The 23,564-nt window shown below is 34.7% G+C and overlaps 1 protein-coding gene across 50 annotated transcripts in view; it reads right to left on the bottom strand.

The window, feature by feature from the left end:
- DLG1 (discs large MAGUK scaffold protein 1) overlaps positions 1 to 23,564 on the bottom strand; it is a 306,584-nt gene that overhangs the window by 31,203 nt on the left and 251,817 nt on the right. For 22 of the 50 annotated variants that reach the window (XM_078350568.1, XM_078350571.1, XM_078350572.1 and 19 more), the window contains 3 exons: positions 15,416 to 15,530; positions 9,797 to 9,973; positions 5,563 to 5,629 (listed from right to left, as the gene is read on the bottom strand). In XM_078350568.1, the coding sequence (XP_078206694.1) occupies positions 5,563 to 5,629; positions 9,797 to 9,973; positions 15,416 to 15,530 (359 nt within the window). Of the gene's footprint in view, positions 1 to 541; positions 642 to 5,562; positions 5,630 to 9,796; positions 9,974 to 15,415; positions 15,531 to 23,564 lie in introns of all 50 variants that reach the window. The other 28 variants (XM_078350557.1, XM_008981435.5, XM_078350559.1 and 25 more) reach the window with 2 other exon arrangements.

Raw genomic sequence — 23,564 nt, 5'->3', positions numbered from 1 at the left:
TGATCTACCAAAAGAATGTAAGTTCTAGCATGAAGGCTGATTCAGGTAGAGAAGCAAAGTTTTAGAACATTTCTTGCTACTTTAAAAGTAAAATCCAGATTGTCTACATATAATGAAGAAAGAGGATAAAATGGAACGATTCTAGATAATTCAGTATCAAAGACTAGCAATGTTATATCTAGAAATCAATAGGTAGCTTCTCAGGTATTTATGTTCTTCCTCTAAAATATTCTTTGAATGCATGAATGTTAAGTGTTTTTCATAAAAATCTTTCCTTCAAATAATTTCACTTATTTATACATACTTATATGTTCAAGTTATAAACATATAACTTAAAAATGCTGTTTGCTTTAAATTAAGAATTCCTAAGTTGCCAGGAAAAGACTGGCATATAAATTAATTTATATCTGTTAAGTTGCCCTTGAAGACAATGAGCAACCTGTTGCAGCTCTTGAAACTGTCTCCACGGTAACAACCAACTGCAGGGCAGTAGGTCCCTCTACATTTTATTTTCAGTTGACCACTGGATCCACATACTTACGGTCAGCATCACTTGTTTCCTGCTCACTCTGGTCCTTGTTCTTGTAGAAGGGGAATTTTCGGGAAAAGAGGTTCTTTTTACGCTTGTCATTGAATGACTGCTGAAGAAGAGAAGGAGGGGCAAAACAAAGGGATGTCTACTGTCTGTGTGTACAAAGGCCCAGCCTAGCAGCTCTGTGGAAGCTGACTCCTATGACCACAGTGTGCAGTTTGTACATGAATTTTACTTTAATCTCATATAAAGTGAATTTCTACTTTTGCATAAATTCTAATATTTTGTAACTGAAAATACTTAAGAATTTCCAAGAGCATAGTTCACTTATACCTAAAAATAAAAATGCTACTTGACAAAGGCAAATCAGATTAATTACTACTACAGTACAAACCAGCTAACATTTGTTTATATTAATCCATATGTTTCCAGAAAAATTTCCAAGTACTAAGAGCTCTACAGCAAAAGTTATTTAATGTTACTTTGCTGCTCAATTACATTTTATTGATTAGGAAGTAATTTTCATTTTATTTTGGCCTGACCACAGTTATTTCTTTATCTCTTTTGTGGCTATGATGAACTAACAGAAAAGACATTATTTAAAAGGTAAACCAAAACGATTATGAGAAAGTTGCTAATGCTGAATACTTAAAAACAAATCTTTTTTTTTTTTTTTTCTTCCTGGAAGTGGATAAAAGGTAACTAAATGCTTATGAGCCAGAAAATGGGAAGAAAACTAAATCAATGCTATCTCTTAGCCAAGCAAGAAGTCAGAAGTCTGATCAATGTCAATGGTATCAGTACCGACTTATTTATTCTTAAGTTCTACTATACTTATCTATTTTTAAAAGTATATATTAGTAAAATAGAACATCTAATCCACTGGCACCATGTCCTTCATAGGGAATAAAAGGTTTGGTGTCCACCAAAGCCACAAAGGCAGTTAAGATTCTAACATTTTATACATAATTGTAACGTGAGAGTTGAATAGCTGATTTGATGTTCCATATTGCACAGATGTTGGAAAAAGTTATTTTTCCCTGAATGTCCCATTTGTGCATTCCTAGATTTATGATTATGTAGCACAAGAATGATAAGGCTATTAAAGAGAAATAGCTTCTTTTGTCATTTCTCTGTCACAGGCATTTATGTTTTGAAGGAAACAGGCTTACCTACCAGTGGCAAAAAGAATTATTATTTGTTGGAGGGGGAAGGGAAGAATAGAAAGAATAGAATTTTTTTTGTTCTGATTTTCTGCATTTATACATATCTTAAGATGCTATATTATTTATTATTTTGAAGTATATTGACAAGACCAGTGTTTTTGGCATGCCCTTATTTTAAGCATGTAATGCCAGATGATTAAGGTGAAGCAGCCAGGTGTAGGGTCTCGTATCTGTAATTCCAGCACTTTGGTAGGCTGAGGCAGGAGGATCGCTTGAGGCCAGGAGTTCAAAACCAGCCACGGCAACATGGCAAAACCCCATCTCAACAAAACAAAACAAACAAACAAACAAACAAATAGCTGGGAGTGGTGGTGTGTGACTGTAGTCCCAGCTATTTGGAAGGCTGAGGCAGGAGAATCACTTGAACCCAGGAGTCTGAGGCTGCACTGAGCTATGTATGATCTATTGCACTCCAACCTGATAGAGTGAGACCTCATCTTTAAGAAAAAAAAAGTTAAGTAGATTAAAGTGACTTTTAGCTCAAATTCTATGACTTGAGAAGACTTATTTTGATAAAGATCTTTATAAAAACAAGGTTAAACTTTCATTTTTACCTTTTCATATAATTAATTCAGGATTAGTAAGTTCACAGTTCATTACCCAAGCAGACTGTCTTGATTTCAATCTTAAAGTTTGAAGGCTCTGAGGAACTAGATAAAAGAGAACTCTAAGTAGAAGTTAAAAATTCAATTGAGAGAAAAAGTATTATGGAGAAGTCTGGGCTTATAACTATTTTATAAACTGTCAAGTAGCATTATTTAAATAAATATCTGTGCTTAAATTCAAATTTTAGAAAAGAGAAAGTGTTTTAGTTGAAAAAAATTACGGCAATCTAATTTAGGGAAAATCTAAATCTTTTCATTCATAAGAATCAATGGTTTTGAATTTAGCAGTAATTTTTATAATATCTGATACAACTGATGTGTTTTTTATAAAAGTTTATTCAACCCTCTTACTGCATCTATAGTGGTCAGAGTCAGTTTCACAGCAAACAACCAAAAGAAATATGAAGTTTAAAATGTTTGATTTTTATTATCTTTGCAGTTAGCCAAAATGAGATATCATAAAGATATCATAGTATAGGACAGAAAGAAATGCTTGTTAGTTAAGAAATGTATTAATTGTATCACATTTAATATCCTCCAGGTGAAGAACTTATTTAAAGTGAAAAAAATGCACAAGCAAACAAGACAAAAAGGTGTAGGGTAAACACAAAACTGAGGACTTGCTACCTCCACTTTCTCTGTATTTTCAATCGAAAGCACTACATTTAATACTTACTGTCATTAATGCAATATTGCAAGAGAGACAGTGTAATATAAGAATTGATAAAATATCACAAATTCATGATACATATATTATCTAAATATATAATTTCCACATGTAGTATTTCAAAACCACCAAATGAATGTTAGACATGTTAATGAGAACCTAAAACGATATAAATCTGTAGTAAAAATAAAGTCCACAAATCACTACGTAAGGAAAGGAGGAGGAGGAGTAGGAAATGGTATTATAGAAAGAAATGCAGTTCTGATCAATGGCAAGCGTATTTTTACCCCACTCAGTATCATGCATAGTTTTGGTGCTGTGTTAGAACACAGTGACTCTGAAGAGTTGGTTACAGTCAACAAAAAGACTAAGATTTAAATACGTCGTTAATCCAGTTAACTTCTTACAGTATGAAAGAAAAGTTACAACATGCAGCCTCTTTTTCAATTTACTGATGGTATATTGTACTAAATCATTTTTAAAGATATACATAAAACAAGCATAAAAAATTCACATTTTTCGAATCTTGAGCATTTACCTGGGGTTTTTCCTCTAATACAAATTTCTATTTTAATATTGCTTCAGATCACACTATATAATTTAGTATTTTTCTGAAAGCTACAAATAAATTTTAAAGAAATTCATCTTTTTTTGTGTTTGTGTGGTTTTCCTCAGGATTTTTTATTATTTGTATGTGCGCTCTGGGGTACATGTGCACATCCTGCAGGACTGTTGCACAGATACATACATGTCATGGTGGTTTGCTGTCTCCATCCCCCCGCCCGTTGCCTACATCAGGCATTTCTCCGGGTGTTATCCCTCCCCAGGAATTAAGTTGAATGTAACATACAATTTACTCAGATTTAATTTCTTGGACGAAAGATACTCCTCATCTTTTAAATTTTAAACCTTTAAGTTTGAGTGCTTAGTGATACCAGAGATGTACAGAGAGTAAATTTATTTGCTGAGTTAACATTCCACATTCATTTCAAACATGATCAAAAGACTCAGTTCAGGGTTATTAACAATTACATACATAATATAGGATGAAGCCTGTACCATCTTTCTCATCTACTGACAGCCCAAATATTTAGATGCAAGCAGAAGGACTTAAAGTGAAGGAAAAATAAATACGTTTCTAAAGTACATATGAAAGAACTGATATATTTCTTTCCCTTTTTTTTTTCTCCCAGACAGGGTCTCACTCTGTTAGCCAGGCTGGAGAGCAGTGGCATGATCATGGCTCACTACAGCCTGAACCTCCTGGGATCAAGCAATCCTTCCACATTAGCCACCTGAGTAACTGGGATGATAGATGCAAGCTATCATGCCTGACTAATGTTTTATATATACTTTTTAGAGAGTGGGTCTCGCTATGTTGCCCAAGCTGGTATTGAACTCCTGGGCTCCAGTGATCCTCCTGCCTTGGCTTCCCAAAGTGCTGGGATTACAGGAGTAAGCTATCTTGCCTAGCCTTGACGTATATTTTTCTTTCTTTCTTTTTTTTTTTTTTTTGAGACAGGATCTCCCTCTGTCACCCAGGCTGGAGTACAGAGGCGCAATGATGGTTCACTGCAGCTTTGACCTCCGGGGCTCAAGCAATTCTCTTGTCTCAGCCTCCCAAGCAGCTGGGGCTACAGGCATGTGCCACCAAGCCCGGCTAATGGATATATTTCTTGATTATCTACAAACTTCTTCTCAAGCATTTTACTGGTATTTTATTCCTGCCAAATAAAATTTCACATTGATTCCAACATTTAAAACATGGATTATCTTAAGAAATAATAACAGGAATAATGTGGGGAAAGAAAAAAAAATTCCCAAAATTCATTTGTAGTAACTTGTAAACTTAGATTATAACTTAGTTAGCATTTCTGAGATGCCTATTTTCTTAGAAGAGTCATTATCAAATTATCCGCTATGATTAACACTAGTAACATAAATTTCTTTTTCTTTTTTGAGGTGGAGTCTCACTCTGTTGCCTAGGCTGGAGTGTAGTGGTATGATCTGGGCTCAATGCAATCTCCTGCTCCCGGGTTCAAGAGATTCTCCTGCCTCAGCCTCCAGAGTAGCTGGGATTACAGGCACCTGCCACCATGGCTGGCTAATTGTTGTATTTTTGGTAGAGATGGGGTTTCACCATGTTGGCCAGGCTGGTCTCAAACTCCTGACCTCAGCTGATCTGCCTGTCTTGGCTTCCCAAAGTGTCGGGATTATAGGAGTGAGCCACCATGAATTTCTAATTGGAAATTGAATGAAGGTCAAATACATTTCATTTATAAAAATAAGTTTGGCCAAAAGTATGTTGCTAGTAATATATCAAATGACAGTTTTGATAATTTGGAACGGTCTGTGAAATGGGTGCTTTAATTTAACAAATGCTTACTTAAACATCTACCATTGTAAAGCACCATGGCAAGAGCTGATCATGATTAATGCTTATAGCAAAATCCTTTTCATTTTAACAGTGTAGATCAAACAGGAATTATGCAAATTATGCATTTACAGAAATAAGAGTTGTCAAATACTCACCCCTTTATCTCTTGTTTTAGAATTGAATTTCACTGTTTTTAATCGGGCTCGTTCTTTCTTCTCAACTCTGTCAAAGTAAAGAATGTTATTTTTTAAACCAAACATATTTAAGAGTCTTACTAGAAATAACCAGAATTGATATCTTTATAACAGACATTTTTATACTCTAAAACCTTTAGGAGCCATCTAGATTTGCATCCCCAAATTAGAATTGCTGAAAAATGAAATGAAGGGCTCAATTAATTATGAAACAAAACCTGATGCTATAAAGTATCAATACATAGTACGTGTGTGTGTGTGTGTGTGTGTGTGTGTGTGTGTGTATAGATATAGATTCAGTTACAAAATTATAAGAAAGTGTGAGGCACCATTTCTGAGTTTAACCATTTTCCAAGTTTTGTTTTTTTAAGTATTAGCTTAGCATGAAGGATACACGCTAAAAATTAAGCTTGAAGAAGAGAAAGCAAATGTGGCAAATTGTTAAAATCGGTGAAAGTGGGAGAAGGATATGTGAGAAGGATATGTAGAGGTTCACTATACTACTTACTGCCTTTTTTGTCTTTCTATAGCTCTGAAACTTAATAATAAAAAGGTGGGAAATTTAAAACTTAAGCCAGAATTAGAATTAAATGACATTAGAATTAAATGACGCGTGTGTGTGTGTGTGTGTGTGTGTGTGTGTATGTCTTGTGTAAATATATAAATAACTTGTTACAGTGTATAAGAGTTTTAAAGTATTTTTGGAAGGATACATAAGAACTGCTAATCTTTACCCCTATGGAGGTAAAATGGGTGTTGTGAGAGGGAGCTTATAAAGCTTTTACATGTTTAAATTCTGAACTTTACCTATTCAATGTAAGCAAGCAAATAAACTATAATGAAACAAATTTTCATGTAGATTGTAACAATAATGTAAATCTTGCAAAATTTCATGTAAATTAAGCTTTCATAAATTCTTGAATTTCGACATAGCAATGATGTTAGTATATAACAGAAAAGCCTACCAAAACAAGCCTATGAATAAATGCATTTTATTTTTTCCTTATCGTCTCTCTATTCAATTTTACTATGGGTACAACAGGACCTTAGAACTCATGAATTTAAATTTTAAATTTAAGGCCAGGTGCAGCGGCTCACACCTCTAATCCCAGCACTTTGGGAGGCCGAAGTGGGTGGATCACGAGGTCAGAAGTTCGAGACCAGCCTGGCCAACATGGTGAAACCCCATCTCTACCCAAAATACAAAAATTAGCTAGGCATGGTGGCGGGTGCCTGTAATCCCAGCTACTCTGGAGGCTGAGGCAGAAGAATTGTTTGAGCCTGGAAGACGGAGGCTGCAGTGAGGCGAGATCACACCACTGCACTCTAGCCTGGGTGACAGAGCAAGACTCCATCTCAAAAAAAAAAAAAAAAAAAAAATTAAAAACTTGTGATTTTTTACTATTTGAGAACAATTCTGAGGCTTCATGACATGAATAATTTATAACCTTGCCTAGGTGCTTATTAACAGCACCACAAAACCAGTATTTAGTGAGTGAGCATTTACAACTCTGTTTTCCAGTCATTATCTTGTTTAGTACAGTTCAGCAACTTAAATTATCTGTATTTGTAAATATTAGTCCTGAAAGAAAGCCAAAAATTGTAGGAATTACAATTCCTGTTATTTTAGAAGAGGTCTAAGAAAGATAGTTCTGTTTAAGAAAATGTACATTCAAGAACTAATGGCATAATTAGTTGTGGTTTCTTATTGTATTTTATGGGAGTAAGATTATATTCTGCAATGCTACTCATGAATTTGGAAATTGGCAGAGGTCTCAAGATATCTCTCTTACATTATTTCTTGCTTGAAAATACAATCTTACAGAATTTTGTACAAAATGAGAAAAAAAAATCTCTCCAATGAAGCCAGCAGTGTTTACTTGGGTGTAGGCACAAAAAGCCTTCGTAAGATATGAGACTCTTAAGTACTAAGACAATTTTGAGGAGCTCTGACCTTGATATTTAAGATGTAAAGTTTCTACTGACTCAACAAGGCATAGAGGAAGCATTTCCGAATTTAAAGCAGACTATGTTCTATTTCTGGAAAAAAGTTATGCTGATTGCTGCATTGCTAAAAGAGGATTTGCCATCAACTGTAAGATCTAGCCAAATAGTTGGATCATGCTAAATATATGGATCTAAGCCCCAAAATCATACTTATAAATCTTGATTGTAATTTAATACTACTACTTTTAAACTTCTAAAAATAAGTAAATAAATATTTATAAAGGTCTGGAAATAGTTACAAAATAGGTATAAATCTAACTAATTAATAAGAAAACAAGTTTATGACAGCATAATCTTGACTTAAAATGAACTAGTTATAATAAATATTTCTTTATTATCTCATTAACTATTTTTGCTGGCTATCTTACTACTTTAGAAAGCTCTTAAAGAAGAACTTCTAGACAATGATTTGGATGAACCAGATCTCATAAATAAGCTATCTTGGGGGAATTATGAAAGAACATTTTAATACCTTTCCCATGAAAACAGAGACATTCAACAGCACTTCATAGTCTTTAGAAGAGGTTCTCTAAGCTGGGACCATCCTTTGCGAAGAGAGCCTGTACTTAACCACTTTTGCTACATGGTAAGTATGCACCAATGAATCACTAAAACGAATCATTAGGGCTGGGTGCAGTGGCTCACACCTGTAACCCCAGAGCTGTGGGAGGCTGAGGTGAGGAAATCGCTTGAGGCCAGGAATTCGAGACTTGCCTGGGCAACATACCTAGAACCCATCTCTACAAAAACAAAACCAAAAAACTTAGCTTGGGTGCAGTGACATACATGCACCCCTAGTCCTAGCTACTAGGTGAGGTGGGAGGACAGCTTGTGCCCAGGAGTCCGAGGTTCATTGAGCTATAATCATGTCACTGTATTCCAGCCTGGGCGACAGAGCAAGATCCTATCTCTTTAAAAAAAAAAAAAAAAAAATTCATCTACCTACCTATATATAATCATAAAAAGCAAAGAGGAAAGACTGGTGAACTGTACCAATACATGTAATTTAAGCAAGAAAAAAGGGAAGTGAAGCATATTACCAGACATTTCCAAAAATTTTGGCATGAAAGAATCAATTCATCAAAAACAAAAAGTTTAGGTCCTCTTTTCTGTCTACATGAACTGTAGACACTTTCAGTTTTCTCTGCACTGTTATATCTAAATGGCACACTGACCTAATATATATTTGTTCTGAGCAACTAGTAGCTTTAGATAAATTTCTGCTTGGCGGCATCATATATATACACACACATATATATGTGTGTATATGTATGGGCATATGTATACACATATATGTATATATTTTTCATTATACACAATTTATTATTTATATATACATTATATACATTTATATAATTATACAAAAATATTTATTTACATATACATTTATTATTTATTTATATATACATGTTATATACATATATTTTTTGAGTCTCAGTCTCGTTCTGTAGCCCAGGCTGGAGTGCAATGGCGTGGTCTTGGCTCACTTCAACTTCTGCATCCTGGTTCAAGCAATTCTCCTGTCTCAGCCTCCTGAGTAGCCAGGACTACAGGTGTGCACCTCCACGCCCAGCTAATTTTTGTATTTTTAGTAGAGACAGGGTTTCACCATGTTGGCCAGTCTGGTCTCAAACTCCTAACCTCAAACACCCACCTCAGCCTCCCAAAGTGCTGCATTATAAGCATGAGCCACCGTGCTCAGCCTAATTGTATATATTTAAGTTGCCCAACTTAATGATTATACATACACACACAAGTGAAATAATCACTAGTCAACCTAATTAACATAACCATTATCTCACCTGGTTACCTTTTTTCTGGTGGTAGGAACACTTAGGATAGACCCTCTTAGCAAATTTCAAGTACAGTACTATTACCTATGGTAGCCATGCTTATATGTAGGAGATCCAGAACTTTCTCATCTTGCATCGTGAACACTTTGTATCTCACCATTTCCCCATCCTCCTAACCCTGGTAATCACCATTCTCTCTCTGTATGACTTTGACTACTTTAGATTTCACATAGAAATGTGATCATACTAATTTTTGTCTTTCTGTGTCTGGCTTTTAAAAAAATTAGCATAATGTACTCCAGGCCCACCCATGTTGTCACAAATTAAAAGAAATTTTAAAGAACATCAATTATTTATGTTGTATCACATTCAAGTGGTAAGAAAAACAGACATACCTGCGTTTACTGGGAATCACTCCAACTTCATCACTCTCACCATCTGGTGTAACCTGCCTGGCTTGCCACCATTCATCATCAGAAGCATTAATAACATGGAGGATATCTCCAAATTTGAAGTTCAATCCCTGACTGGGAAGGCCACTGTCTTTAGTCTTGTCATAATCAAAAAGGGCTCTAGAGTCAGAAGAAAAAAGTCCTTAATTACTTGTTATAATATTAATCAACGTATCATAGGGTCCTGAAAGTATATATGAAGTATATGTAAATAAACATACAGTTCTGAAAGAATATGTAATTTGGATAATCAAATATACCAGAGTAGGCCAAATAATGCTTAGTTCAATTCTGCACTACATGCAAGATGAGACAAAAAGAAACAGGAAAATCAACTTGTTATGAAAATACTGTATTATATTATCTGTTTCTTTCAATATCACAAGAAAAATTTAAAAAATGCTCTTGGATTGTAATCTAATGGCAACCTAAACTGAATTCTAAAATGAAGACAAATCCAGAGAGTCTGAAATTAATAAAGAAAAGTATTAAGATACAGTCTTCGCTTTAATTAGATACACATAGGAAAACAAATTCTCTGATAAATTTATCCCTTAGTTGTGGACTGTAAGACTAGATCAATATAGTGATTATTCTGCCAGTTAATTATTCCATTTGTTTACAATACTAGAGTTGATAGTTTCAGAGTCAATAACAATGATGAAAACTAACTATAGATGACTTCATCAGATGACAAATATTTTGGTAAAAGTAATAATTGCAAAGTTTTAAGAATATTTTAAAATTTGATAAAAATATTGTGGCCTACCACGTGATTAATTAATGTACAATATTTAAATAAATCAAATTCTTAAGTCCAAATAAGCTCTCCCGAGAGTATAAGAAATGATCACAACAATTACATTTATAATATAATTTATTCATTCTTTTGTTCTAATTTGGCAACTGGAAATTAGGATGCAAATTATAATATTTTTCACACTACCTAGCATTTCAGAACCTATCTATTTAAGTAAAACTCAAGAGGGGTGGAAGTACTTGATGGCTAAATAAATAAACTAGTAGTTAATGGTTTTTCAAATGAGTTGTTTGAAGTCCTTTCAGGGGCTAAAGGTGTTAGGGAAGGAGGGGGAATCAAAAGTAGGAAGGCTCACTTAAACATAGAGAAGACGAGGGTACAAATAAGCATAATATAAAATAGAAAATAAAGCACCTTTAGAGACAGTACAAATGTCAAGACATTCAGAAAAGGAGAATACATTCTTACATTATTATAAAAATTCATCTTTTGAATCACAAAATATAACTGTATTATTGCACAACAAAGGAAACCACCCACAATCTCTTATGTTAGCATTTTAATATTCTCTATTAATATATTTGATTCATAAAAAAGAAACCATGGAAAAATGTGAGTTATTAATCACATGTATTATAAGAGTACAATGAATATCTGTTAACCTACTATCATACTTAAGACTATCCACAAAACCTTTATCAGTAATTCACCTTCACCTGCGTATATTCCCTCTGATCCTGATTCCCTTGGATCAAGAGTTAACCACTATCAGAATGTAATCAACGTTCTTACAATATAATGTTTGTTATTTCTTTGACTCATTCTTTTTTTGTTGGTTTGGTTTTATCATATAATATGTGAGTGACTAAACAATATAATGTATGTTTTTACTTGTTTCAGACTTTTATAAAGAGGTATACTGTGGGTAGTTTTTTGTAGCCTTTTTTTTTTTTTGCTTTTGAAATTAAAAATACAATGACTAAAAAAACCCCACATGACTCAGGTGTGGTGGTGTGTGCCTGTAGTTCCAGCTACTTGGGAGGTTGAGGTGTGAGGATCCCCTGAGCCCAGGAGTCCAAGACAAGCCTAGCCAACAAAGCAAGACCCCATCTCAAAAAGAACTGCAAGACTTCTGATTAACCACAGCAGGCTGTGTCTATTTCTTTTCCAACCTGACTCATTAAAATGACAATAAAATAAGAAAAATACAAAACAGAGAAGACAATAGGGGAAGACAGATTTTGATATATTTTTAGATGATGCTAATTAAATTTAGCAGAATGAAAGAAGCTATAAATGGAGTGTCAGCAGAGAGGGTAATAGAAACAAGTTTTATTCCACAAGAACCCTGAAAATGGTCATACATTAGAAGTATACAGCAGTACCAAGGAAGGCAAGGATAAGTTACTGTACTAAAAACTTAAGTTCAAACACTGTATGTAGTGCTTAGACCACCCCCATCAAAGTTCCTTTTTCCATTCCCAAACCCAGAGAAGACCAGAGGTTTAGTCTCCAGATAAACTGATTTTGAAGAGCTGAATACTCTGAAACTTGGTAGAGAAGGGGAAGTGGCTGGATTGAAATGGATGAAAAGGACAATTCAAATACTGAAAATGGAAATTCTAGCAACTTGGTTTATACTATTGGCCAGAGATTAGGGATTCACATCTAGTGATATTTATACCAAAGAACAGAATCACATGGGACAGTAGAGGAAATGTAAGAGCCAATTTATCCCCTACTTTACCCCATTATCTTCTAGTTAAACCCATTATCTTCATTTCTCTATTTATAAGAATATAAAACAATGAAAGGAACACTGGATATTTAAAGAATGCCTTATATAAAACACTAAAGAAAAAACCCCAAGAAAACAGGATAGCTCAAAAAATAAAAGAGAAAGCAAAGAACACAAAAAACAGAAGAAAATCCAAGAGATACAGGAGATATGTCCACGAAAGAAACAGAAGATGAGGGAGCTCTTGGAAAATAAAACAGGATATCATACATTCCCACACATTCCAAATTCTCTACTGGGGAGAAGGCAAAAGAAAGTCACTTCAGACATGCTAAGACTCAAAAGGTACCTCCCACACACCTTTTGCAGGAATTTAATGTAGGATGTGCTCTAGGAAGGCTTGAGAAAGAAGAAAATGTGGCATCTAGGAAACATGTGACATAGTAGACAGCCAAAGGGAACAGAATAATGGCAAAGGGAAGTCCCAGTTGAGAGCTATACAGCAAGTTTACAGAGCAACCAGTCTAGACTGGAGCAGAAAAATGGAAAAAACCTGAACTGACAGACTGTATGTGTAACCACGTTTTCATCATGTGAAAAACTCTACAGTGGTTACTGGAAGATATAGAAAGATACTTAGTATTAAGTATATGGAAAATTAAATAAAAGGCGAGACAATTATTAAGTCCAGGAAAAATAAAAGTTTGCAGAAGAAAGAAGGTAGCTCATAGGGTACTACTTGACTGAGTCATGAAAGCTATTACATAGTCACATGACTCTAAAATCTATTAGTTTTATTAACAGAGATAGGCTATGTTTGGGTGATGATGATGAGACTGAATGAGTGGTTTGGTATTACAGAGAAAAGTTATCATCTACCATGGTAGTCAGACTGATGTAGAAAACTGGTAAAGTAGAAGATAGCAGTATATGCATGTTATTTAGAAACATGGAGGTGAAGGCTTCTTACTTAGAAATAAGGAGTTAAAGGAAGTTTGCTAGGAAAATAGAGAATGCTTGTTTCTATAGAAACTACAGGCTGGTGCAGGTGACAGTTTTCATTATAAGCCTTTTGATAATACATGATTTTAAAAAACAGAGGCTGGACACAGTAGCTCATGCCCGTAATCCTAGCACTTTGAGAGGCCAAGGTGGATGAGGCCCTTAAGCTCAAGAGTTTGAGACCAGCCTGGCCAACATGGCAAAACCCTGTCTCCATTACAAATACAAAAATTAGCCAGGCATGGTGGCACAAGCCTATAGTCCTAGCTACTCAGAGGGCTGAGGCAGGAGGATCGCTTGAACCCGGGAGGCTGGAGGCTACAGTGAGCTGAGACTGCACCACTGCACTGTAGGCTGGGTGGCGAGTGAGACCCCGTCTTCAAAAGAAAAAAAAATAGAGCATTACTTCTCTAAAAATGGTAAAAAGTGAAGATGATTTACTAAATGTACTTAAGATAAATATAACCTAATATGTTTTGATTTTTATGCCTTTGTAAATATTTAATCAAGCACAAATAAAAGGCAACACATGAATTATATTAAAATTAGGAAACGTGGATAAGCAAAAAGGAAGAAAATGTAAAAAACAGAGTATAAAAATCCATGTCGTTTTCCTTCTTTGAAGTATTTGTATATATAATTTTTTTTTTTTTTGAGACAGAGTTTCGCTCTTGTTACCCAGGCTGGAGTGCAATGGCGCGATCTCGGCTCACCGCAACCTCCGCCTCCTGGGTTCAGGCAATTCTCCTGCCTCAGCCTCCCGAGTAGCTGGAACTACAGGCATGCGCCACCATGCCCAGCTAATTTTTTTTTGTATGTTTAGTAGAGACGGGGTTTCACCATGTTGACCATGATGGTCTCAATCTCTTGACCTCGTGATCCACCCGCCTCGGCCTCCCAAAGTGCTGGGATTACAGGCTTGAGCCACCGCGCCCGGCCATATAATATATTTTTAATGACCTTGGAATGTAAGAGTTTAATAAGTACTGCTAGAATTAGCAAAAGGAGAAAAAAATCTGATGCATTTAAGATTTCCACATCATTGGTAGGGTTTTAAGTAGCAAGCAACTTACAGCAAAAGACAAAAGGGATAGAAAGAAGAAAAGTGAGACAAGTTTCTTTCATGATGTATCACACAGTAAGACTGATTATGAGAGGACAGTAAGTCATATCATATGTAAACAAGTACAGAGTACATGTTTGTGTGTAGAGATATACAGGTGTATAAGATACATGTCTATATATGTAACATATCTATCTCATCAGAAGGATAAATGAAACATATAAAGAACAGGTCACCCAGCAGTATCAGGAGGAATGAGATAATAATTTATAAAAAAATGGTTCAGATTACTTACAGTGCTAATGTTACAATAATAGTATAATAAAGTCATCAAAGCACTACTAAAAGTATACAGAATATAAATAAATTCAGATTTCTGCTTAATGTCTTATGAGCCAACAAAATGAAAAAACAAACCCAGTTTATATACTAATAGCATCCATTTATTAGACCTATGTTGCCACTTAACCTTTATATATTACAGAAAATTAACATATTTGCCTTCTCTCAAGTGTTAAAAAAATGTGTGTAGAAATTTTCTGAAATGCATTATTTACTGAGGCTATTCACATTTTAAACTACTATTTACATATGCTTTCTTTGTTACTATGGAAATTGCCAAGGCAAGTAAGTGTTACTTGAATGGAAAATATGTTAGAAAGGGATACAGGTTAAATCTAAGTATTAGATATAATAGTATCAAGCTTGTAGTCACTACTAACACATCAATCTAAAAACAATTTCTCGTCCATGGAAATTTCTTCCTTTATCCTATAATTATTATTGAAGGATTATATAACTTCCATTAATAAAATTATTAATACAATAATACTTCAATTCTTGAAAGACGCACTGTCAGAGAATCAATATGGAAAAACAACACTGATTCGCAATATATTTTCTTATGGTAAAACTAAGTAAGTTATAGTGAAAAACACAAAAGAATTTACATGCATGACTAATTAAGAGTTGCCATAATTAGAAGTAAAAAAAATTTACCTGACATAGAGGGATCGCTTCTGGCTAGTTCGAAGAGAACCTGACCCTGAACTAATACTACTATTCATCATCTGCTCCCGTAAATCATGTATTTTAGCTTCAAAACGACTGTATTCTGATGGAAGAGAAAGAGAAATAAATTTATAGATTTTCAAGTAAGTTATTTGACTATAACGTGTTAAATACGCAAACTGTCCTATAATTGATTAAATGTGGTTAGAACCTTAATATAGTAATATGCATAAAATGTCCAACACACAAATATCAAAAACAATTAGTAATAATCTAAATGTACCATAAATTAGAACTGGCTGGGTTAGAATTTTTTTATGTGCTCTTTTAAAGTTTATACCACATTTAATCAATTAAATGACAATTTCCATGCAGCAGACAGCAATAATCTTATATTACTGTTGAATGTAAGTGTAAATTTAAAAAATCAGGATATATTCTAATTTTTATGTTAAAAAAGAAATCTGCAATAATAATTAATATACTAGATGCTTTAATTATTGACTTTTCCCCCTTGAGACAATCAGTTCATTTTATATACTTAAATACAGAACTTGTGCAGGGTCAACATTAAAGGGAAAAATATGCCTTAACAACTCACAAATGAAATTTATTTTAACTCATTTTATAATTTATAAATTGTCAAAATTCAAAAGACACAAAAACAGTCTGAAGTGACATTCATGAATATTTTCATTTAAAATACAAAAATGTGATTTTGAAGATGGATGATTTTAAACTATATATTTAAAACTGTTAAGTCTATTAATAACCTGTTAACAAAAGTTTAAGCAGCACTTTTTCAAAAATATTGCAGTCACATGGTTATAAACATGTTTTTTTTTAACCCCTCTATTTATAACAAACAAATTGCAGACAATTAGGTCATATCAAATCTGAGTTTCTTATAAAGCCTGTCTTACAACAAACAACTTCTCTGGGAGTTTGTACAGATTAAGATGACAGAGTAAGAGTAATAAGCATGATTACTGCTGAGTTACTCTTCCTTCTACCATAATCCTCAAGTTTGTTTTATGGATAATAAGCTCTATTGAAGTAACAATTCATCAACAAGCTTAGAAACATTTAAAATTCCACATTAATATCTAATGAAATACTTTACTATCCTTTCAAAAATATAATAAAACAAAATAAAAACATAAATAGCCTTAATAGTAGAATGTATCCATTATAATTCAATAATTACCAATCCATGGCAACTTGTCTTTAGTACGTGCAGACATAGTTAAATTACAGATTGATGGAGATGTTAATAAAAATGCGTAAGTACATCATAAGTTTAGAAAAACTAGGACCACTGGGTTTTTGCTTAATCTCTTCTATTTCAGTGTTGTATCTGCTTTGCTGGATATGAATAATTCTGGTTCTCAAGATAGTGGAGAGAGCAGAATAAAAGTATCGCATAATGACTTACTTGTTTTATCCAATATTATATTAGCAACAGTGAATTATACCACTAACACTACCACTGTGATATCATGTTTTGATTACTGTAAACAGTTAACTATTTCCTGTAGTTTTTTTATCCTTAGGCTATTGCTAGAGATATACAGTTGAATTATTTTTTTCTTATTTTTAAAAACAGGGTCCTGCTTTGTTGCCCAGACTGGACTGCAGTGGCACAATCATAGGTCACTGCAGCCTTGAGCTCCTGGGCTCAAGCAATCCCGCCTCAGCCTTCCAAGCTGCTGAGACCATAGTGTGCACGAACATGCTTGGCTAATTTTTAAAGAATATTTTTGGTACAGATGACATCTTGCTATGTTGTCCAGGCTAGTCTCGAACTCCTGGCCTCAAGCAATCCTCTGGTTATGGCCTCTCACAGCCCTGGGTCACAGGTGTGAACCACTGTACCTGGCCAATTACCATTTTAAAATTACTTGGAATAGTTCCTTCCTAAGTATTACTGTTGCCAAGTGGATACACATTTAGATTCATTTGTACTCTATTTTCAACTTCAATTTGCCTTTAAAATTTTCCATGGATTTTATAAGTAGGTAAAATAACTCCACAGTCAAATCTGTAAAACACAGATGTTTAAAAAGTCCAGCTTCTATCCCTTTTTCTCATCCCATTCCGTCCTGATCCTTATATGTAAACATTTAAAGAAAGGCTTATTTTTCCATTTTTAACAATATAAAGATATACACAAACATGCAAATACATTTATTCCATATTTTATATCTGTGTGTGTATATATATATATATGCATATACACACACACACACACACACACACACACACACACACACAAACAGATACATTTCTTTTGAGACGGAGTCTCGCTCTGTTACCAGGCTGGAGTACAGTGGCATGATCTTGGCTCACTGCAATCTGCGCCTCCTGGGTTCAAGTGATTCTACTGGACTACTGGCGCATGCCTCCATGCCCAGCTAATTTCTGTATTTTTAGTAGAGATGGGGTTTCACCATGTTGGCCAGGATGGTCTGGAACTCCTGATCTGTGGTCTGCCTGCCTCAGCCTCCTAAAGTGTTGGGATTACAGATGCGTGCCACTGCGCCTGGCCAACATTTCTCTTCTTTCTTAAAACAGTAGAATACATATTTCTCTGCTTTGTTTTTTTTAGTTAATAGTAAGTATATCCAGATCACTGCACAATAATATATACAGATGTCATTCATGCTTTTTTTTTTAACAGCTGTATGTAGTCCTTCGTTTTTAACCTTTACTTCTTTGTCATAAGTATGATTCATATATATTGCATAGGGTTAAATTATGCTTTATTAGGAAGCCTAGAAATTGTTTGCTTTGATGAGCTAACTTCTGAAATGATTCAAATTGTTTAATCTCAGCTCTATTCTTACTATCCTGTCTTATTTATTCAAGCTTTTAACATAAATAAACCAGTGGCAGATTATATTTTCCAAAGATGCCCACATCCCACATGCTCTTGTATACTGTGACCATGCCATTTCCTCATCAAGAGCAGAATCTAATTTGCCTCTCCTGGAATTTGGGTTAGTGCTTTGAGTCATTTGTATACCAAAAAATGTGAAGTAATCCTGTGTGACTTTCAAAGTCAGATTAGAAGAGGCTATGAAGCTTCCATAACACTTCTGTAATGCTTGTTCAGATACCATGTAACAAGACTAACTACTCTAAAACCACCATACTGCAGAGGTCACATGATGGTGCTCTTAGCCCAAACTTCCAGCCAGCACCACCAATGCATAAGGCAAAGGGAGCAAAGCCAAACTGGGCCCTCCAAAGCCGCTCCGTCACCACCTAAGTCCCACTAAGTGACCTCAGTTGATGACAGAAGGAAAACAAGAACCATCTCACCAAAATCCTGCCTGAATTCCTAACTTACAAAATCTATTAAAAGGGTGTTATAATCTGTTAAGCTTCGGGTAGTATCTTATGAAGCAGCAGTAACTGGAGCACAGCCTCACTATACGGTTTATTTGTTCTTTTAAGTGTGTGTGCATAAAAAATCAGACACATTTGTCCTTTTGTTCTAATGTCAAACTTTTGTTTGGCTTTTGTCTTTTGGTCTCCTCCTACAAGCAATCATCCCAGATCTGGCTGGAAATATTATCCTTTTATATCCAGTTAAGAAGCTTTAAAGCAATCAGTTAAATTGCTTTAAAGCAACTAGGAAGCTTATTCTGTTTTCACATTATCTTCAAATTCTGCCCTCATTTTCTTCTAAAAACTGTACCATATCAAAATTGTCAGACCACATAGCCTTTTCATATTATACACTCTCTTCCTTATAATCATCTTCATTAATGCTAATACTAGTCCTTATGTCAGTATCACTCCTATTATTTTGGATGTCCGAAGTTTGTTCTCTCTCCCCAGGAAGTGTTTATACAAACATTAACACTCTAATTCTTTGTTGATACATTTGATTCCAGCCTTTATATGTGAAAGTCTGTTTGATTCAGTTTCTTTCTTTGATTCTTTGAGTATGTTCACTCCATTGTCTTCTATACATTGAGAACAACCGAATTTTCTTCAGTTTTCTTGGTGGGGGAGGGGGAGCGGAATTCCAGAGATATTTTCCTTTAAATTCTAATAATTTTATTATGGCGTTTTGCTCTGTAGTTGTTTGTATGGCATTTTGCTCTGTAGTCTGTTTCAATTTGAAACAACTTTTTAAAATTTTAGAACAGATTTCATTTATGTATTTTTCTAGCATTGTTTTGGATTTCTTCCTAGGAGACTCCCATTATGTGCATGTTGAATATTCTTTGCCTACCTTTTGTATCTGCCACTTTCAAATCTTTTGTTTCTTTCTTCTAATATTTTTTTAAAGACTAAAGCAGTCATAAACTGTTTTTCCTGAACCACCTGACAGCAATTTGCCTTCTTGATGTCTCATCACCTCTAAATACTTCAGTATTTCCTACAAATATTTTCCTATATAACTACAAAACCATCAAAATCAAAGTAACATTAATACATTACTACCATCTAATGCTCAGATCCTAATGAAGAGTCACCAATAATGTTCTTTATAGAAAAAGGATGCAATTCAAAATCATTTGTTGCATTTAGTTGTCATATCTTTTTAGTCGCTTTGAGTCACAGCAGTTTCTCAGTCTTTTCTTGACTTTGAGATCTTAATACTGTTAGAGATTACAAGTCAACTGTTTTGCAGAACATCTCTCAATTTTGGTTTGCCGTAAGTTTCCATACAATTAAACTGAGGTTATCCAACTGTGGCAGGAATATCACAGACGTTATGTTCTACCCAATACACCTGTATCAGGTGGTACACAATTTTGATTTGTCCCATTACCAACGTTATTAACTTTAATCACTTGATTAAAATTGTGTCTGCGAGGTTTCTCCACTATAAAGTTACTTTTCCCTTTTGCAAATAAGTTACTGAAACTGTTTACAGTTCTCCATTCTCATCCAACTTTCAATTAATTCATTTACTTATATTAGTAAAAACTCATTTCCTACTTTATTCAGTGGGTTATAATCAGCCATTATTATCACCAATTGAAGGTTGAAATTGTTCCTGATTTGGCCAGTAAGAGTCTCTTGAAGTTAGATTCTGTGTCCATTTGCCCTGTCTCCATCATTCCTCGAGTACTTTCTTGCTTTCTGGCAGAGGATATTACAGAGCAATCTAGCATTTTCTTTGCCTGACTTCTGGGGAATCTGCCATTTGACAAAAAAGCCTTAGTAATTTCAGTGGGGAATATTTTCAAGGCAAGATCTGGATGGTAGGTGCTCATTGCTATTGGGGTGGCACTAGGCTCAAGCCCTCTCCATGGGCAGACCCAGGAAAAATAACATACACACAGATACATACGCACAGATATAGATATTTATGTTTGCATCTCTATCAATGGAAAACCACCCCTTCAAACCAGTTTCTTCAATTCTAATCCAGCATTATAGGATTCAAATTTAAGTTTTTTTCCTTTCCATATCTGTAACTCTCTTCTCAATAGTGAAAATTATGAATAACAATAACCTAACACATATATTAATTTTGTCAATCTCAATTTGATCAATCATCCACTTCCCTGACTGGGTGCTGAGCATTTCCATATGTGCTTTCCTCACCAGGCCTCAGGCTCTGACTCCTGAAACCTAGGCATTACCTTGCATGGAAGCCATCCTCATGGGTAAGTCCAACAGGCCACCAAAGCTCTCCTAAACCTCACCAGCCCTGAGGTGTACATTAAACTATTTTGCTCTGCTCTACCTAATGGCTTTAGGACTAAACTGATCAAGTTGTAGAAAGATAATAGCTACTTTTGCTTTAAAATTTTTTCTTCTTTTTCACCTTCTTGCTTTAAGGAAATAGCATGTCTCTTCCAGTTAAATTTAGTCTTTAAAACAATGTCTTTATTTCTAATAATTTTCTGAGTTCTATCCATTTATTGATGTTGTTCTTCCACATAGTCTACCATTTTTCTTTAACTTGTTTTGAAATACTAATTTTAGTTTATATTAGTTTCATAAATTATGTCTTTCTGGTCGTTTTAAGTCTGTGGAGGTATTACTCTAATCCTTATTTTCACTTTTCAATTAGGTTTCCATGGGATTTAATCATGATCTTTTCCTATTGCTCATTTTTACATGAAATTAGTTTTCCCCAACTTTCCACAGAAGTTACGAGTCAAGATAGGTTTTCTAACTTCACAGCTCTAGACCTCTCTATTTTGTTGTTTCTTTCACGTGTTTAAAGACATGATCTCGGACTGTGAGATTTCCTGAAGCTACTCACCCCTGCAAATCTGGTCCTTCTATTTTGAAACTTTGGCCCTATTATCCCTATCCTATTCTATTTGGGTTTTATTCCCAGCAGTTCTTCCATAGTGTGAGGCTTTAAATGGAAAGGGAGTTAGAGCTGGTGAACTGTGTCATAGGGCCCAGACTGCTCTAGCCCCTTCATTTCTTACTGTAGATTACTTACACTCAACATGCGGCAATCTATAGCTATACAAAATCTCCTATAGTTCACCTGGTGTTCTCAAATTGTCCCACAGCATTTTCTCGTGAATACTGGTTAGCACTGGGCTTCTCCTGTTGTTTCAAATATCCACATCCCTTGCATAGATGCTGATATCAGATGGTCTTATAGCTGATACGTTGTTTACATCAGTTTATATTTGTGGTACACAGGATATCTTTCATCATTTCATCTAGTTTTATTGTACATTTTAAACAAATTTTGGTTTTGCTTTCCTAATTTTTTTTTTTTGAGGGAGAGGAGTTCTGGGCAATTCAGCTTTAAATCTACTATCTCTTTTTGTATTTTCCATTAGTCTCACTGGTTTATGTTTCTATGAATTTACTTCCTAAAAAACAACTAGGAAGTGATGACTTTCCAATGTTTATTATTTTTGTTTTTTAATATTTTACTATTTTAAATATAATTTATGTGTACATTTGTATAATTTTACTTTTAATAAAGGCTATGTTTTAGTTTGCAAAATTTCTGAAAATTGAACTGGCTCTCGTAAGCCAGTACACCTCTGCTCTTGAAACAAAAGAGACTTCTGTGCTTCCTTAGCCCTGAGTTCCTAATTTCCCTTTACTTTTTGCTTGTTAATTCCTTACTGCCTTAACAGCTCTGCAACGCTTTTTAAATAAGAGGTTTATTACATTTCATGTAGCATTATTAGTTTATAATAGCAATTTTGCTGATCTGATAATAGAAGTCCTAGTAATTTAAAATAGTCTACATTTTAGAAATTTAAAAACTTTCTGTAAAAAAGAACACATTACTTTTTAGAGTGATGCAGAAAAATATTCTTTCTTAATAACTAAGTTACTACAAAGCAGTTAACATAGTCTCAGATATTCAACATTTAAGATACTAAAGAGCTAAGTCAATTTCCAGTAATTTCTTAAATTTGTGATTTACATTGTTCACTGTATTCAGATCTTCATATTTAGAGTCTTTGCTTAGCCTTTTTTTCCCTCCCAAAACGGTCTCACTCTTTTGCTCAGGCTGGAGAGCAGTGGTGCGATTTTGGCTTACTGCAGCCTCTACCTCCCTAGTTGAAGTGATTCTTGTGCCTCAGCCTCCCCAGCAGCTGGGATGACAGACTTGTACCACCACATCCAGCTAATTTTCTTCTGTATTTTTATAAGACAGAGTTTTGTCATGTTGGCCAGCCACCTTTTTATATGTTCAAAACATACTTCAACATTGTCCTCAAAGTTGCTTTTCCTTTAAACCTTCCATTTCATTTACCCAGTTAAGATTCCTACCTTTTCCTTTTGTTTCAAATCAATCGATACTTTTAGTCCTATCAATCTCCCCCAACCCGTATGTATGTATGTATGTATGTATGTATGTATGTATGTATGTATTTATTTTGAGATGAAGTTTTGCTCTTGCTGCCCAGGCTGGAGTGCAGTGGTATGATCTCAGTTCACTGCAACTTCCACCTCCCAGGTTCAAGCGATTCTCTGCCTCAGCCTACCAAGTAGCTAATTTTTGTATTTTTAGTAAAGACGGGGTTCTACCATGCTGGCCAGGCTGGTCTTGAACTCTTGTCCTCGTGATCTGCCCACCTTGGCCTCCCAAAGTGCTGCGATTACAGGTGTGAGCCACTGCACCCAGCCTAATCTCCATATTTTACCCATCCTGTATATATTTTTAAAAGTAGCCCTA

Source organism: Callithrix jacchus, chromosome 15 (assembly GCF_049354715.1).
Source record: "Callithrix jacchus isolate 240 chromosome 15, calJac240_pri, whole genome shotgun sequence".
Taxonomy (NCBI): Eukaryota; Metazoa; Chordata; class Mammalia; order Primates; family Cebidae; genus Callithrix; species Callithrix jacchus.
Note: the sequence above shows the minus strand (reverse complement) of the source record. Positions and strands in the feature narration are given on the sequence as shown.